Raw genomic sequence first — 19,012 nt, 5'->3', positions numbered from 1 at the left:
TATTATATTATATATACGTACATATGTACGTATGTATGTATGTGTGTATGTATGTATGTATCTATGTATATGTATATGTGTATGCATATCTATGTATGTATACATCTATGTATGTATATGTGTGTACGTATGTATGCATCTACGTATGTATGTGTATGTATGTATGTATGTATGTATGTATGTATGTATGTATGTATGTATGTATGTATGTATGTATGTATGCATTCATGCATGCATGTATGCATGTATGCATGTATGCATGTATGTATGTGTATGTATGTATGCATGTATGTAGTATGTATGTATGTATGTATGTATGTATGTATGTATGTATGTATGCATCTATGTATGTATGCATGTATGCATGTATGTAGTATGTATGTATGTATGTATGTATGTATGTATGCATCTATGTATGCATCTATGTATGCATCTATGTATGTATGTGTGTGTATGTATGTATGCATCTATGTATGTATGTGTATGCATGCATGCATGCATGTATGTATGTATGTATGTATGTATGTATGTATGTATGTATGTATGTATGTATGTATGTATGTATGTATGTATGTATGTATGTATGTATGTATGTATGTATGTATGTATGTATGTATGTATGTATGTATGTATGTATGTATGTATGTATGTATGTATGTATGTATGTATGTATGTATGTATGTATGTATGTATGTATGTATGTATGTATGTATGTATGTATGTATGTATGTTTGTATGTATCTATGTATGTATACATCTATGTATGTATATGTGTGTATGTATGTATGCATCTACGTATGTATGTGTATGTATGTATGTATGTATGTATATATGTATGAATTCATGCATGCATGTATGCATGTATGCATGTATGTATGTGTATGTATGTATGCATGTATGCATGCATGCATGTATGTAGTATGTATGTATGTATGTATGTATGTATGTATGTATGTATGTATGTATGTATGTATGTATGTATGTATGTATGTATGTATGTATGTATGTATGTATGTATGTATGTATGCATCTATGTATGCATCTATGTATGTATGTGTGTGTATGTATGTATGCATCTATGTATGTATGTGTATGCATGCATGTATGTATGTATGTATGTATGTATGTATGTATGTATGTATGTATGTATGTATGTATGTATGTATGTATGTATGTATGTATGTATGTATGTATGTATGTATGTATGTATGTATGTATGTATGTATGTATGTATGTATGTACTATGTACTATGTATGTATGTATGTATGTATGTATGTATGTATGTATGTATGTATGTATGTATGTATGTATGTATGTATGTATGTATGCATGTATGTATGTACACAACACAAGCACAAACATACTATAATATATATAAATACACAATACATACATATATGAATAAAACTGAGTTTCTATATGAAGGTATTGTATTCTCAATGATGAAGAGATTCTTCAAGCCCCAGCAAAAAGAAACAAATGAGCTATGAAAAGAGCTGAGAGCCACCGACATCGCAATAACCCGTCTGAGGTTAGATATCCTTGGCAATGTGTGAATTGATTCCGATCTGATGATGGACTGTGCGCTGAAATAAATTGACCTTGCCAGACGATGAGTGAAATTGATGGAGCTTCTCATCCCCAGAGGCTCCGTTCCACACCGAGTTGTAAAATGGATAGAGCATAGGAGGGAGCTATTGAGGCGGCCCCGGAATGGAAGGTGTGTCTTTTTCATTCCCGAGCTGGCTTGGTAAATAATAGTTACAGGACAAATCATTACACAGTAACATGTAGGGATTAAGTACCTGTTGCTGACTAGATGATTAGGGGCAGAAGCACATCGTAGTAAAGTGACAGATGCTACCCATCTGAGGGGTACATGGCTGGATTTCCGGGAGCCTAAATTGAAAGCAATAGTAATTTAAGTCGGTCCAATCCTGTGAAAGAAGCCTGTTAAAAAACCCAGCTGAAGTGTGCGGAACACAGAAGCGCCAAAGATTTTCAATAACACCCCCTAATGACCAGGCCCTAGTTTGATCCCACGCTGTCATTATGTGCTGATACCATGGGATGGGATCACTGGGTCTCATGGCACACAGCAGTGAGATGAGTAGTCAGGGCATTATCAGGATGAATTGGCCATCTCTGGACAGGCGGCAAGTGCAGTAAGGTCTCGTCAATAAAAAAGACAGGGGCGCCTGGGGCTCCCTCGGCGGCCGCTCTGCAGCGTCTTCTGGCCTCATTAGAAAAGCAGATGAGTGGTGTGGCATGAGGAGCAGAGGAGCCTCTCCACTCTTAGATTATGGCTGCCTCCAAGGCATTGTTCCTCTTAATGAGCCCAGACCGTGGGTCAATATGCCGCTGGGCTGCCAGTCAATACTGCTTACCTGAAACACAAACACTCAAAACCCGCTTTCATACAAAATCAATGTCCTATTAGTCACCCTCTGGATTGCCACGATCCAATCTCATTGATCCCCTTCTGAAGAGCCCTGCATCGCATGTATGACAGATTATGGTCAAATGATCTGATGGCAGAGGTCACTCAGTAAGATTATGTTACTGTTATGATTTAAAAATGCAAATACAGGTGGTTCCCAGGTTACGAATGAGGTCCGTTCTTAGACTGTGGGGGAGTCTAAGAACGCATGAAATGCATAAAGTCATAAAAAGGTTAAATATAATCAAACCTCCGTTTTCATGGGGATTTTTTTTGTCAAATTTTGCCTTGTTTTTTGTGCATGGCTTCAGTTTTCATGCAATATTGCACATAACAAAAAAGTCAGTTTGCTCTGTAACCTAATTCCCAAACCTGATGCAGACTCAGTCCTACATTTTTTTTTTATTATTGAGTGCAACTGCTAAAGAACCCACCATGGGGCCAAAAAAAATTGTGAAATGTGTTCGACATCCATTTGTTCTAATTATGTCGGCCATTATAACGGTGTACAAAAGTGTACACAATTTTTCATCTATTTATTCCACATCATTTCAGGAAAATGTTTTGTTGAAAATTTCCCAGATTTCATGTAATTTCATATAGTGAATGGGGAATTTATTTTGTGCCCCCTACTGGTGAGAAATCATTTTCCATTACTGTAATATCCTGCCCATTGTACAGGGTGACAGTGGTCAAGTCCCAACCGGACGGTTGCTGGTTCTGTCCTCACTCCGACATGTCACTACAGAAAAACTACTCAACTGAAGTAAATACCTGGCCTTTCCTGGAACTACTGTCAATGTGATCCAGGCTTCCTTATATGGGCTGCAGATTGTCTGCACTCAGTCAAGGCAGACCTAGTATCCAGAAGTCCTTTGGAGCGCTTGGGAGTGTGACCAATCACAGTAGAGCGGGCGTATCTAGAGGAGGCCCGGGGGTGAAGTAGACTATTTGGGTTGGAAGCAAGAAAGAAGCATGGAAAAACTGCAGATTCTGGAAGATCTAGTAAGCTTTCTGTGCGGGTTATTGTGCTGTATCTGCTCTATAGGAGTCCACAAGTCAATACAAAGCAGGAAGTCCATGGAAAAACTGCAGATTCTGAAAGATCTAGTAAGCTTTCTGTGCGGGTTATTGTGCTGTATCTGCTCTATAGGAGTCCACAAGTCAATACAAAGCAGGAAGTCCATGGAAAAACTGCAGATTCTGGAAAATCTAGTAAGCTTTCTGTGCGGGTTATTGTGCTGTATCTGCTCTATAGGAGTCCACAAGTCAATACAAAGCAGGAAGTCCATGGAAAAACTGCAGATTCTGAAAGATCTAGTAAGCTTTCTGTGCGGGTTATTGTGCTGTATATGCTCTATAGAAGTCCACAAGTCAATACAAAGCAGGAAGTCCATGGAAAAACTGCAGATTCTGAAAGATCTAATAAGCTTTCTGTGCGGGTTATTGTGCTGTATATGCTCTATAGGAGTCCACAAGTCAATACAAAGCAGGAAGTCCATGGAAAAACTGCAGATTCTGGAAAATCTAGTAAGCTTTCTGTGCGGGTTATTGTGCTGTATCTGCTCTATAGGAGTCCACAAGTCAATACAAAGCAGGAAGTCCATGGAAAAACTGCAGATTCTGGAAAATCTAGTAAGCTTTCTGTGCGGGTTATTGTGCTGTATCTGCTCTATAGGAGTCCACAAGTCAATACAAAGCAGGAAGTCCATGGAAAAACTGCAGATTCTGAAAGATCTAGTAAGCTTTCTGTGCGGGTTATTGTGCTGTATATGCTCTATAGAAGTCCACAAGTCAATACAAAGCAGGAAGTCCATGGAAAAACTGCAGATTCTGAAAGATCTAGTAAGCTTTCTGTGCGGGTTATTGTGCTGTATCTGCTCTATAGGAGTCCACAAGTCAATACAAAGCAGGAAGTCCATGGAAAAACTGCAGATTCTGGAAAATCTAGTAAGCTTTCTGTGCGGGTTATTGTGCTGTATCTGCTCTATAGGAGTCCACAAGTCAATACAAAGCAGGAAGTCCATGGAAAAACTGCAGATTCTGGAAAATCTAGTAAGCTTTCTGTGCGGGTTATTGTGCTGTATCTGCTCTATAGGAGCCCGCAAGTCAATACAAAGTGCCAAAAATGAGCCTAATAGGTCCCCTTTAGGTATTTTTTATTAATCTATGAGAGCACCAAAAGGGGAAAAGTGACCCACTGATGGAACATTGACTCAATATCCCATGAACACACCACGATGACAAAGGACATGCAGCAAACGTGTGACATTAGGTCCAAACTTTATTCCGTACATTTTAAACCATGAATGTTCATTTTTATTTTGCACGCCTAAAACTCTAATTCTTTTGTATACAAGAGTCTAAGAAAAACAACTGCACATAACCACAGGTTTGACAGAGAAAGTCCTTTCGACGTCCACTTTAAAGCGTCTCTCTTTTCTGTCTGGGTCTGGTCCAGTTTATGACTTGGAAGTCTTTTCATGATTCCATTGTTATTTCATTGGTAAATATCAACATAAGCATACCCCAGCCACTCACCAGTATCACCAGTATCACCAGTACGCCTTCTCCAGGAGATGTGTCTAGAATGACATTTCTGCTTTGCATAGATTGCAGATGATCCTTCTAGTCTCCCTCCCAGCATCCATCTTTCACATCCCCTGAACCGGCTTCTCTGCCTTTATATTCAACACATATCGGACTTAAGCTTGTTTTTTTTTTTAATTCTTTTATAAGAAATGGTTAAAAAGCCTAATAAATTTACACATTTCGCAGCAAATGGATATCAACAGGTTATTTACATTAGCTTTCTGTACACAGAGTGAACAAATAATATATATCGGACTGCATATCTCAGAGGCAAAACTAATTAATGCAACACTGTACACCGTCGTTAATGAGGACGTCCTGGTACCATATGAGGTTAAATGATTGAAGCGGGGGGGGGGGTCCAAATTTGGGTCTATACACTGTGCCGTAAGCGACACGACACAATCCATGGGGATAAATACTGTAAAAGATGTGACAAATGCACAAATGACATCAAATTTATAGAAATGATATCTATACACAGAACAAGGATAGCAAATGTACAAACCTATTTCAGAACCTCTTTTTTCACTTAAAACTGAAAAAAGGTTATTTGATTAATATATTAATAATTATCAAATATTTACGGGTGATATAAACAGACACGTTATTTGTCTTCTCTTGACATTGCTCAAACCTTTAAGTCTGCAAAAAATATTCATGGCGTGTGCTTCATCGGACACTTTTTTACAATCATACCCTTTGCTCTTCTCTGGTGAAGAGGAGTGCATTTTGTTCAGAGGGCGTCTCCAACCAAGCTACCGTGCCTCTACCTCTTTGGGGTTACGAGATGGGGAGTAGTCACGTGGGTCTTGGGTGGTGGTTAGGGGTGTAGTCCTCCTAGGGGAGGCTGGCCTGGCACTGCCGGCTGGCACAAGTGGCGGTGGGGCACTGAGGGCAGCGGTAGGGGGTGTTCTGTTCAGAAGGCCGTTGTGCCCAGTGGAGGGGCTGAGTCTCGGGTAGGGCATGCCCCCAAGATGGGGCATAAATGGAGGCATGTGCGGCAAGTGGCCTTCCATTGGGGATTGGTGGAGCTGATGGAGGCGTGCTCGGTCGAGCTCCTCGCGCAGGTGGAGGCGCTCTCGCTCCTCCGCCTGCTGTCTCATCCTCTCGTGCTCCCTGCGTACCTCCAGAAGGTGCTCGTGGTGAGAGTAGTCGTGAGCTTCCCTCTCGCGATAGGCTCGTTCTTGTTCATACATGCTGGGGAAGCGATGTCCTTGCTCGGCCCGAAGCTGGAAGTCCATGCGCCTCTGCAGGTCCAGGCTGCGGTACGCCTCTCTGAGAGGATCCCAAGGGAAAGCCGGGTGGGGTAGACGCTCTCTTCCTGCAAGTGGACTCACCCCCATGAATGGAGCCATGCGAGCCCGATCGAGAACATTAAGGCTGCCCATCTGAGGCATGGCGCTCATGGAAAGCGGCAGCGAATGCGCCATGGGGACGCCATGCAAACCAGGAGCCGGGATGTCGCTCCCGCGTGGGGACGGAAGAGGATGCTGCTGGGACAACGGAGGATGGTGGTGGTGTGGGTTTCCAGGTTGGGTGATGGTTGCCGAGTGCACCTGCGGAGGTGGTTGGGTGGCAGGCTCGGAACTCACCACCATGACGTCCTGTTCCTCCTTCCTCTCCTCCTTGATCTTCATGTCATTTTTCATCTTGTGGAGTTGTTCCCCAGTCGGAGGTTCTTTTCTCTCACTGTCTTTCAGTGTAGGCGGGGGCCCACCAGCCATCTTCAAACTCTGCTCATTGATCACTGTCTTCAGCGAGTAAGGAGAGGGAGAACGTTGAGCTGGTTTGATGGAGTCCTCCGGAGATCGTTTCTCTAGCATCTCCTTGCCAGGCGAGCGGCTCTCCTTTATCTTAACGTCAACCAGAGTGGAGTCTCGATGGCGTTCGAGTAGCTCTTTTTCTGCCTCGCGTACCCGATCGACGCTGCCGCTGTGATGGCGTCCTGAATCGCTGTTCTGGCTGTTGGAACGTATCAAGCTGCTGATCTGGTAGCTGACCGGTGCAGAGGCTGGAGATGAACGGTTGGAGTGACGGTTGCGTTCCACCGAATCCCTGTAATAATAAGAGCGTTGTGTTAGTGACGCTTTAGGATGCCATGCTTACTGGAGACTACTGGAGACCAGTGGCGGGTGGTCAGGACCAGCAAGGTCTTTTCTGCTGGCCTGAACATTATTAGAGGCACTGACCTACATTTCCGTTTCCTTACGGTCTATGATCCTCATTTTTAGGAAACAAATGTGTTTTTTTTCTCTTTACCGTCGATGTGTTGTCATGTTCTGAGTGGTTAGCATGTTGGCCACACAGTCAGAAGATCATGAAGACCTGCGTTAGAATCTCTGTGTGGAGTTTGCATGTTCTCCGCAAGGGTTTTCTAGGGGTACTCTGGTTTCCTCCGAAAAATGCATGTTAGGTTAATTGGTGACTCGATATTATTCATAGGTATGAATGTAGTATGAACCACAGACATCTTTCCAGTCAGGATTTGTCACTGATCACATATTTAAGTCAGCTTTTATTGGTGTTATGGATAATATAAAGTTTGCACATTTGACATTACTAATAAACTACAGAACACTAAGTTGTTAGTTTATGACTACATATTTTTTTGCCAATTTATATTATATTACCTAATAGCTGTTACCTGATTTGTAAAATCACAAATACTTAAACTTGCTTCAAACAGCTAAAATAATGCATAAGGCTAAAAATAACCAATTACCTAAAAATGTCATCCAATACTTCTCTACAAGAGAGCAGAAATATGATCTCAGGGAAGAACTAAATTTGAAACATTTATATGCTCGGACTATGTTAAAAAGCCATAGCATTTCAGTATGTGGAATCAAACTATGGAATGGATTGAGTAAGGAACTCAGAGCCAATGCAAGAAACAATACAAGCAGTTGATGTTTGCTAAATACAAGGATGAAGAGTCTTGAACCAGTCATGATGTGCTATATATATCACTATATTGACACTTACTATGGTACCCATTATGTCATTGGATGCTCATATCACCTCCTATTTCAGTACGTGATAAAAAATTAAATAAAAGTAAAATAAAGTAAAAAAAAACAACTTAAATTATATTAGGAAAGCAGGAAGTGAACAAAAGTAACAGTTACTGATTGTAAAAGTACCAAACGGAGAGGTAGGATTTAATAAGCTTTGCTTCTTCCTACTCCTTTTGGACATGTGGAACTGTGAGCTGATTATGTGATGCATTCAATTGTAATCTGATGCATGTTCAAATGAAATAAAACCATTACCATTACCAAATCCGATAAAATTCATTTCACTTCTCATCTATCACTGTGTTTGTCTGTGATATGATACATTATATAAGTAATATTGACAATAACTATGGTACCCATTATGTCATTGTATGGTCATATCACCTCCTACTTCGGTACGTGACAAAAAAAAACAAACACTTTTTTTTTATTAATTATAAAAAAAACTATATTAGGAAAGCAGGAGGTGAACAAATGCAACAGTTACTGATTGTAAAAGTACCAGATGGAGGGGTAGGATTTAATAAGCTTTGCTTCTTCCTACTCCTTTTGGACATGTGGAAGTGTGAACTGATTACGTGATGCATTCAATTGTAATCTGATGCACGTTCAAATGAAATAAAACCATTAGCATTACCATAATAGCATGTAGTAGTCCAGATATCATGCAATATGGCCTCTAAGGGACTACAAGCAGCATCAGGGATCAGGAAATTAGAGGAACCTGATTGGATGCTTAATTCGACATATGACTTTTCTGTATCGCTCACCTTTCTTTATCCTTCTCCTCTTTTCCAATAGAGGAGTCTCTTTTTTCTCTTTCTCTCTCCCTTTCTCGTTCCCGTTCCCTCTCTCGCTCGTGGCTATTGGCTGAGCTGCTCCTCTCAGCGTCGGCAGTTTTGGGCCACTGCGGTGGAGTGGGAAAAGATGGCGGTGTGCGTCGGAGTCTGTTCCAGGTGTCATGTTGCGGGCTGCCAAAGGGGGGCAGTCCTCCCGGGCCCTCCTTGTTGCCAAACATACTGCTGGACCCTGGAAGGAAGGTGGAGACAAACATCGGACCTACTGTGAGTTAATTTTGCATTTTTTTTTTTTTTTGGTGAAGTAAAAGTAGAAAAAGCTCAACAACAAAAGCTGCCTTTGTCTTTTTCTCCGGTGGTTTGCTCACTGAGGCTGTTTTGAAAGAATTTGAGGTTAATGCCATTTCCCCCCAGGATATGAAATACTCATTTGCCTTTTGATAAGGACTTGCTTTCTCTGCACTGGATGATTCATTTGCCCCCCCAGAGCTGAGGGCTGTAGGAAACCTTAGATTTCAAGGCACGTCTATTCCAATCACATCCATTTTCACGACAGGACTGATTTGGCACTTAAAAAATTGGAATGGGTGAAGAGAAAGAGGGAATGGCAGGCTGCGGGGGGGGGGGATAGAGACACCCCTCCATGGCGTTACAGACGGCGCTTGTCAAATAACTCATATTTGAATTGCCACCAACAGAGAACCTGAGAGGGCCTGTTGGCAACAGCCAAGCCAGATTAAATCCCGTCTGTTGGCAACACAATGGTGGATGAAACGGCACCAAGAGGAAGGTCTGCTGCGGCGTGTTGGCTAGCTCGAGCTTAGGGTCTTGAATTTTCTCCTCCCCGTCTATCTCTGCCTGTGGTCTAACCCTACTCTGTTATATTACAGACCACAAGGGCCACACTGAAAGGGCGAGCGTTGGAGGAGCAGAGGGGGGCCAGCGCTTACCAAGCGAGGGGTTGCCTAATCCTCCGAAGGCACTGCTTGAAAGGTTGCCGAGGCCGCCAAAGGAACTGGAGCGACTGAAAGGATCTGCAAAATGCCAAACAGGGATTAGCAAAAAAAAAAAAAGGGAGGGGGGCGACCCATTCCACTCTGCTTTTTTCTTACAAGCGAGCTGTGTTTTGTTTAGCGCTGCCAACCCAACTCTCTGCCTCCTCGTACCGCAGAGGCCAGGCCTCCTAACGGGTTGAGTGTCCGTGACCCTCTGCCCGGGTTAGTAAAACTATACTGCCTAAGGGGAACAAGAGCTGCTGGGAACGAGCAGAAAATGAAGGCAAGGTGGCACAGAAGGGTATGTTCACACTCGTTTCGATTTGGTTCGGCCAAGCAGAAAATGATCCATGAACATTGGGTTCATTTAGCGTCCATCATCTTCGAACAAAAGCTCAACTTCCAGAACAACAATGCTTTCTGCTGAGCTGCCAGAAAATGGATGAATCGGAGGAAACAGTTATTCAAATGAGAATTTATAACCCAATTTCAGGATACCCCGTTTGGCAAATGCAGACATAATCGGCATTTTTCAGCATTTAGATGGCTACACTGCTAATTTACACTTTTTGGGCACACCGAAGTGCAGAAATCTTCTCAGTCTCATCTACGAAATCCTTACAGAGATTTATTAGATTAGATTCAACTTTATTGTTATTATAACAAAATGCAGTTAGCATCCAACCAGAAGTGCAATTTTATAAGTACCTTAGTAGTAAGTAAATGTAGAAAAATGGACAGATCTATGTACAAACTATAACAGGCTATGACTATGATACAGTGAGGATATGTACATGGATATAAATGACTATAATATGGCTATTGCAGATTATACAGATTATAAACAGTATGGATGTGACAATATATAATAACAGTAATATGTACAGTATTGCAATGAAGTGACTAGAGCAGAGGTAGGGAACCTATGGCTCGGGAGCCAGGTAGGGCTCTTTTGATGACTGTATCTGGCTCTCAAGCATTTCTTACCACAATAAAAATGTATTTTTGCTAACATTTTAAAGTAAACCATCACAGAAATGACTGTTAAAAATTATATTCAAAATCAACAACTTTCTTATGCATTTTAATTCGTCCATCTATATTCTGCTGCAATACGGCCAACCATATCTATCTTTCCTGATGATATTTTCCAGGTCAAACACCAAAACTTGATTATTACTGGGTAATGCTGTAGTCTACCTCGGTCATTGAGATGTCAAAAAAACATGTAAATGTAAACTTTCCTCCTTTAGTCAAATAGCTAAAGCTGCAGAACCAAGCCTTCTGACGAAGATGGCCAAAAGAATGAAATATGTCTACGGAGTACGGTGCAAAATTATGCAGCAGCAGAAGTTGTATTAATGGCAACAAGTATTTGATTTATTATTAGACACTGCGCTGCTCACGAAAGTGTGCTGGCCACACCCCATTGGCGTGGGGTAGTGTGCCTGGTCTACGTAATTAGAGCCCATTATCTAAAACTGTTGGTCTTACATAAAAATGCACACATTTTATTGCATTCAATGTTTAAAAAAATGTATATGGCTCTCACAGATACACATTTTAAAATATCTGGCCTTCATGGCTCTCTTCGCCAAAAAGGTTCCCGACCCCTGGACTAGAGTATGGCTATTGCAGATTATATAAATTATAAACAGTATGATCTGTGAATGCAACACGATATAACAGTAATATGTACGATATTCTCTTCTTAGAATGATTTGTATTCATAGGAGCGTTCCATTTGTAACCCAAAAAGTCAATCCATGTAGAATAGTGGACCAGGCTGGACTGCACTTGTGCAAAAAACTGATTAAGTCAAATTTGGAACTATAATAATGTGCATTATATACACGTTATAATTATTTTGATAATACACTGTGCTAACAGTTAACGTCAAGTAACAATTCATACACTGGCTCATTGGATCCCATTTAAACCTTTAAGCCTCAATATAAATTAGTTATGTTTGGGCTTTTAACTACACACAAAAATGCTGTTCTAATATGTTTACAGTGCTCATGACACCAAAACACTCGTACGACGCCCACACATGTACGTCCCCAGTACATGGCACCTTGAACGCACAGGTTGCACGCCGCACTCACGATATATAAAAGCTACCAATTTTCGACATACGGTGAGCTGCAAGCATGCAGGTGTTCAGCTTGTTGACATTTCTAAAAGACAACCTTCACCTCGTCAGATGTGTCAGATGCTGGTCTGACCAGCATACCATGACATGGACCTCCAGACCAGCATAGACCAGCTACCAATACAAAAACACCACATATGATGGTCTATGCTGGTATAAGCTGGTTTTTCCAGCTGGGTTTCTTGCAGATCTGTCATTTTCATGAAGTAAAACCACATTTTTTTACTATCTATTCTATGAATCTTAGAATAATACTATGGGGTTTCATTCCAGGGCTAACTGGCCTTTGATTTTCCAGTTGTCGGCAAACACAAACATACTTGTGACTATTTGGTTGTGTGTGTCACATCATCGTTCTTACAACACAATATCAGTGAATGTTTCATGTGAATTGTGTTATTGTTGTGAGTATATCACTTTCCTGTATGTTGAATGTATTCTGGTCGTGACATCACAACCAAGATGGCATCAGTTCAGGAAACTCTTTACAGGGCGTGTCAAAATTACCACTTAGTTTCATAGTTCTTTGTTATTTTATAGTTATCTTTGACAGCAGTATGACAAAAAATGTTTTATTAAGTGGGTACTTTCATTTTGTTATTGTTTTTTTCAAAGTTTATTGAATGTCATGAGCACTTTAAAGATGACTGCCTAACTGGCAGACCGTGAAAGTGATGGAAAGGAAGAAAAGGTAACGACTTTTTAACATGGAATTACTTACACTTACCAGCCAAATGGCTAGGAGGCAGAAAGCCGCTGGGGTGGGGGGCTGGTCCATACGGAGAGGGGGCTGGATGGCCTGATCCTATCAAAGCAGAGAGGACATTAAAATTGTTATTTTCGGATTCATCAAATTTTGTTCTTAGGTCCGTTACATGGAACCTTGGTCAGTGTCATTAATCTCGTCAAGAAGGTTCAACGCTAACCGAAATATACTCAAACCAAAGTTCTGAAATACTTTGACAACTACAGAATCAACCACTGATGACATCATAGATGGACAACGAAGCTGACTTGCGAAGCCTTGCGAAGCAATCGATCAATTACCAAAATAGTTGCCAAGCTAATAGGCGGCTAACAGACATTTTGTGATAAAAATACCTTAAAAACAAAGTTATATTCATTTATAAGATGTATTAACACAACAACACACATGCCGTATTGTATGCTAACCGGAAAATGTACTCAAACCGAGGCCAAAATTTGCCCCCAAAAAATAAAAAATACGCTAACAAAGGTTCCACTGTAGTTAGCTTTGTTCTAGGTAGCTAGGTGATTCCACTGTGCAACATTAGAAATGTACATATTGATTTTAGATCATCATTTAGCATTATTATTTACATGTTTAAATCACCAAACAATCGATCAATTACCAAAATAGTTGCCAAGCTAATAGGCGGCTAACAGACATTTTGTGATAAAAATACCTTAAAAACAAAGTTATATTAATTTATAAGATGTATTAACACAACAACACACATGCCGTATTGTATGCTAACCGGAAAATGTACTCAAACCGAGGCCAAAATTTGCCCCCAAAAAATAAAAAATACGCTAACAAAGGTTCCACTGTAGTTAGCTTTGTTCTAGGTAGCTAGGTGATTCCACTGTGCAACATTAGAAATGTACATATTGATTTTAGATCATCATTTAGCATTATTATTTACATGTTTAAATCACCAAACAATCGATCAATTACCAAAATAGTTGCCAAGCTAATAGGCGGCTAACAGACATTTTGTGATAAAAATACCTTAAAAACAAAGTTATATTCATTTATAAGATGTATTAACACAACAACACACATGCCGTATTGTATGCTAACCGGAAAATGTACTCAAACCGAGGCCAAAATTTGCCCCCAAAAAATAAAAAATACGCTAACAAAGGTTCCACTGTAGTTAGCTTTGTTCTAGGTAGCTAGGTGATTCCACTGTGCAACATTAGAAATGTACATATTGATTTTAGATCATCATTTAGCATTATTATTTACATGTTTAAATCACCAAACAATCGATCAATTACCAAAATAGTTGCCAAGCTAATAGGCGGCTAACAGACATTTTGTGATAAAAATACCTTAAAAACAAAGTTATATTAATTTATAAGATGTATTAACACAACAACACACATGCCATATTGGTTGCTAACTGGAAAATGTACTCAAACTGAGGCCAAATTTTGGCCAAAAAAAATAAAAAATACGCTAACCAAGGTTCCATTGTAGTTAGCTTTGGTCTAATTAGCTGGGTGATTCCACTGTGCAACATTAGAAATGTACATATTGATTTTAGATCATCATTTAGCATTATTATTTACATGTTTAAATCACCAAACAATCGCTCAATTACCAAAATAGTTGTCAAGCTAATAGCCGGCTAACAAAGACGTTTTTTGATAAAAATACCTTAAGAACAAAGTTGGACTCATTGATAAGATGTAGTAACACAACAACACACATGCCGTATTGTATGCTAACAGGAAAATGTACTCAAACCGAGGCCAAATATTGGCCCCAAAAAATACGCTAACCAAGGTTCCACTGTAGTTAGCTTTGGTCTAGGTAGCTGGGTGATTCCACTGTGCAACATTAGGAATGTATATATTGGTTTTAGATCATCATGTAGCATTATTATTTACATGTTTAAATCACTAAACAATCTATCAATTACCAAAATCGTTGTCAATTAATCTGATAATCAATTAACTGTTGTAATTAATTGTTGCAACTGGATATGAATACATTTACATGACAACATCACTGATGATTCAAACTAAGGGTCCTGATGTCCTTTCACCTGCTCAAGGTGCTGAAAGACCCGACTGACCTGTAGAGGAGAAGAGGGGTCGTGCAAGGTCATGAGGGTATGGGAAGCCCGGGAAGACGCCTGGGGCTGGGGGTCGGCTGAACAAGTCTAGCTTCCCATTCATGTCTAGTTTGTGGGGGTCCAGTTGCATTTGCTGTATTTGGGTAAGGCACAAACAAGGAGAAGAAAAAGTTAGCTTTCTCAGTCAGAATTTCTCAGAATGAATTCATAAATCATGCCATTTTGCTGATAAATACAGCCTATTATTAGTCTAAAAGTATGCATATTTGGCAAGCATATTTCGGCACGTTTTGTACTTTTTGCCTAAATTAAGCATAAAAATTGCTAAATGGAGTAAAATAAACACAAAGCATTCAGGAGACACATTCAAAGGCAGTTTTGATCAAAGACGGACTGGCACACAATTATCGCACAATAATTCGCACAATAACTCTCGGCACACTAAAACTCAGCTCTGAACCCCAAACATCCATTCCAGTATGCTCCCCACTCAGCTCCCCGGGCTGCGAAACACATTTACAGCAACACACATGAGCATGAGTCTTATTTATGGCTGAAATTTTCTCTTATTGTGTCTTCAAAATTGGGTAATACGAGTGTAAAGGGGTGTTAGTCCACATCTGGAAGGCTCTAATAATGTAAAAAAAAAAATTCCATTCACGATTAAGGAATCCTAATTCGCGGTCGTTTCTGGAACCAATTAACCCCCGATAAACAAGGGGATTACTATATTATAAAACAAGCAGACGACACACCCATCTCCATCTATAGCACATAAATGGCCTCACCACACTATTACAGTGGCTTCAGTGTTTATGTGACAAAGCTGCAGTAGATCCATTATTTATTCTACTGTTTTCTGTCAATTAATCCATGTAGTGTGCATTTTTATACAGATGGTGTAATGTAATACCTGTTTGCATTGGACAAATAATGTTTGCAATTAATATGTAAACATCTATTTTTTTTGTGGCAGCAAAACAGTTTTCATCTCACGCACCTTCATTTTCTGCTGGTGGTGGTAGATCTGCCATGCGATCTGGACATGCACTGCGCACCACTTGCCAGGTTTCTACACATTTAGAGAGAAATCGATGTTAGCCAACTGGCTTTGAAAGGGAACACTAAAAATGGATGCTGGTATGAACGTCTGGCCAAACTACAAAGTATGAACTCATCTTGGCTTTCAACGATGCGATGGATGGGTAATAAAATCCCTTACTTTAACCCAGAGACATGAAAGTTAACCTTAAATGCAGCCATCTGCATTTAGGTAGTCGTGCTTGTTGTGGAATGTTTGACTCTGTGGTCTGGCCAGAGACATGAAGCTTTATAAAGGAGAGAAACAAAGCAGCCACTTACTCTAACATTCGTCCTGAATGGATCTGTTATCTGTGTAAAGAAGACAGTAATTATCACCTATCCGCTTTACAAAGCAGGGGATTCAAACATCACATCACAGTGTTTCCCACAGGAGTGCAATCTATTCGTGGCAGTGTGTTGCCTGTAATTTAACCGGCATAACCGGCCATGATGCATGTGCATGTAATGCATGCTAGAGTCCACTGGGCCAGTTGGTGCCAGTTGAAGGTATTTGCTCAATTTTGCTAGCTAAAGATAAAAGCAAACACATAGTCTCACAAATGCAGACAAAAGATACTTATACACGCACCCCCACACAAAAAAAGGGACTAACGTGAAAACTGACAGTTAAGGTGGAAACATCGAGTACGCATATGACAGCTTTTTTTGCACCTTGATGCCTCAGCAAACAAACGAAAGCAGAAACACCATGAAAGCGGTTCAAGCAAGGGCAGTGGCGAAAGCTGATTGGTCCAGGACTCCAGCCTCTTATATGTATATGTGTATAAAAGGCCGGGCAGGGAAAGGAAGGGTGCTTTTTTTGCAGCTGCGCTGTAATAAGACCCGCTTACTTGTAGGTATACAGGGACTGCAGATAAGCCCGGACGTCTGTATTAGGTATTGTTGTCAGGAATAAACAATCTGGTTCTCATTCTATGATTTGGCTCTTTAAGATTCCCTTATCCTTTATTCGAAACCCACTTAGAGTCCTCAGGGGGAGGATTTCTAAACAGTTCATGCCAGTTCGCGCGGTGCCCAGTGGCATGCAGTGGCTTAAACTGCCTCCCAACTGGCTTGTGAATGGCCCGTAATGGTTGCAAAAAATGAGTTTGGCGGCAAAAAATTTTTATTTTTTTAAAAATCTTCTAAAAAAATTGCATAAAACAATCGCCGCAAAGTGTCCATGAAGTGGAACCAAATGTCGCAAACAATCTGCCTATTGGAATTCACTGGAATGTAATAGCGCCACAGCAAGCCACTACGCGCCATTTTTATATTATTATGAGATTATAAGAAAGTGAGCAAAAACATGAAAAGGAAAACAAATATGTCTACAAATACAAATCTTTATGCTTTTTTTGTGGGTTTTTTTCATGTCACAAGCAAGATGGACATGCTCAACCATGCTTTCATGTTAGTCTCCAAAGTGACCAAAGAGATGCCATAAATGGAGTTGTAACAACAAGCTACATTTGCAGACAGACCACTTATAATGCGTTCATGAGTGAGGGCTAACAGCTATTTGTAGCGGCCCAAATGTATTTGGATGAATTTATCCCAATTCTCACATTGGCAAAACATGATGTACAGGTCGGATATATGCAACCGACTGCTGCTTGCTGTATGATCAGATCCATATCAGATTCATATCTACATACGAACAAGGCTTGAGTCCAAGAGTCTTTGAGAATTTCAAAGCATCCATAAGTCTCAGACACATGTTTGCATTTCAATACATACAATATCTGATTTGGATACTTACCCGAGGATCCTTCTGGAGAAGTGTGTGAGGTACTGTTCCAGGACGTGCTGCAACATCAATGGGGTTGGATGCCTGGAAGATCACATAAGTTCATTAAGTTATGTGGAAAAGGTTGCCATATGAACAGTTGAATAGAAGTGTTTGCAGTCTGGATTTGAACATTGCCAAGGTTGTCGCGCATCTTTTGGAAGGCAGCATAAAACGGAATCGCAGCCTCACCATGTTTAGTCATGACTCTGGGCACCAGCAGGAGACCAGAACCCGAGCATGTCAGAGCCCGAGATGGTTTATGTGCCTCTAACATGTCAAGAGGAAGGCAGTGCAGAAACCTGAGTACTGGACTAATATGATCATATTTTGTAGTTCTAGTCAGGACTCGAGCAGCAGCATTCTGGAGCCCAGTCTGTTACAGTAGTCTAGCCAGTCTGGAGACAAAGGCATGGATTAGTCTCTCTAAATCTGGCTTAGACTGATGATGTTTTGATTTAATGCGGCTCTTCAAGCTCTCCTAGTAGGGGAAAACAGCTTTTGTTGTAAAATAAACTTACGCTTTTTAACAAAAGTAAGCTTGAACGAGAAATGATTAATCTCTGAAGTGAAGTTTCAACTGATGCCTTTTTTAATCTATGTGTGTAAAACGCTACGCGGATGTGACGTACACGATACACGTCTGGTGTGAATTCAGGATGGCACGTTTTGCTCTGTAATCCTTAGGTCCTACAGCGTCAAAGCTGATGACAGTACACACAATAGTACTAAGTCTGCAGCCACACCAGGCTAACACATCTCTGATCTTTCTCATCACCTCGCCTGGATCAGCCTTATTAATCCACCCTGAAATCATAGATGGGGAAAATCCTGCAGGTTTGACCAAAGTCATCAGTTCTCACCCCAAAGCTTCTTTCCCAAAATACTTTGTAGAGGATTTCCACGTGTAAGAGTGCTGAATCTGGAGAGGCCTTTGTCAAACGTGCCTCTTCATGACAGAGCCCACCGGGAATAAGGCCAGTGGATTTGGGCCAGCTTTGATTGGTGCTTACACCAGGTCAGAGCCGCTGAGCATCTGCCAGACACAACCGCATCCTCCTCCTACATCTTCACATTTCTCCCATTTTCATCCCTACAACCCCTGCAGCCCTGGGAGGCGATTCTCAACTAAACTGACAGATGTTATCTGATGCCCTTAGCTGTCGCCTGTCAAAGTTTAGGTCAGGGGTCTCAAACATGCGGCCCGCGGGCCAAATGTGGCCCGCAGGACACTAGTTTGAGGCCCCCGCCTTGATATGAAAGTTTAATGTTAGTGCGGCCCGCGCAAGTTTGATATGGATGCTGTATGGTA

At 40.8% G+C, this 19,012-nt stretch overlaps 1 protein-coding gene across 14 annotated transcripts in view; it reads right to left on the bottom strand.

Annotated features, from left to right (window-relative positions):
- Nucleotides 1-4,707: 4,707 nt before the first annotated feature.
- Nucleotides 4,708-19,012, bottom strand: part of fbrsl1 (fibrosin-like 1) — a 331,034-nt gene continuing 316,729 nt past the window's right edge. For 8 of the 14 annotated variants that reach the window (XM_058069507.2, XM_078789182.1, XM_058069501.2 and 5 more), the window contains 8 exons: nt 17,674-17,745; nt 16,191-16,220; nt 15,829-15,900; nt 14,829-14,961; nt 12,722-12,805; nt 9,801-9,884; nt 8,824-9,082; nt 4,708-7,091 (listed from right to left, as the gene is read on the bottom strand). In XM_058069507.2, coding sequence (XP_057925490.2) covers nt 5,792-7,091; nt 8,824-9,082; nt 9,801-9,884; nt 12,722-12,805; nt 14,829-14,961; nt 15,829-15,900; nt 16,191-16,220; nt 17,674-17,745 — 2,034 coding nt within the window. In that variant the 3' untranslated portion in view covers nt 4,708-5,791. Of the gene's footprint in view, nt 7,092-8,823; nt 9,113-9,800; nt 9,885-12,721; nt 12,806-14,828; nt 14,962-15,828; nt 15,901-16,190; nt 16,221-17,673; nt 17,746-19,012 lie in introns of all 14 variants that reach the window. The other 6 variants (XM_078789180.1, XM_058069502.2, XM_078789179.1 and 3 more) reach the window with 4 other exon arrangements.

This window comes from Doryrhamphus excisus, linkage group LG3, assembly GCF_037039965.1.
Source record: "Doryrhamphus excisus strain RoL-2023G ecotype Guam linkage group LG3, RoL_Dexc_Guam_v1.1, whole genome shotgun sequence".
Lineage (NCBI taxonomy): Eukaryota > Metazoa > Chordata > Actinopteri > Syngnathiformes > Syngnathidae > Doryrhamphus > Doryrhamphus excisus.
The sequence above is the reverse complement of the archived record's forward strand: the minus strand, read 5'-3'. Positions and strand labels throughout refer to the sequence as shown.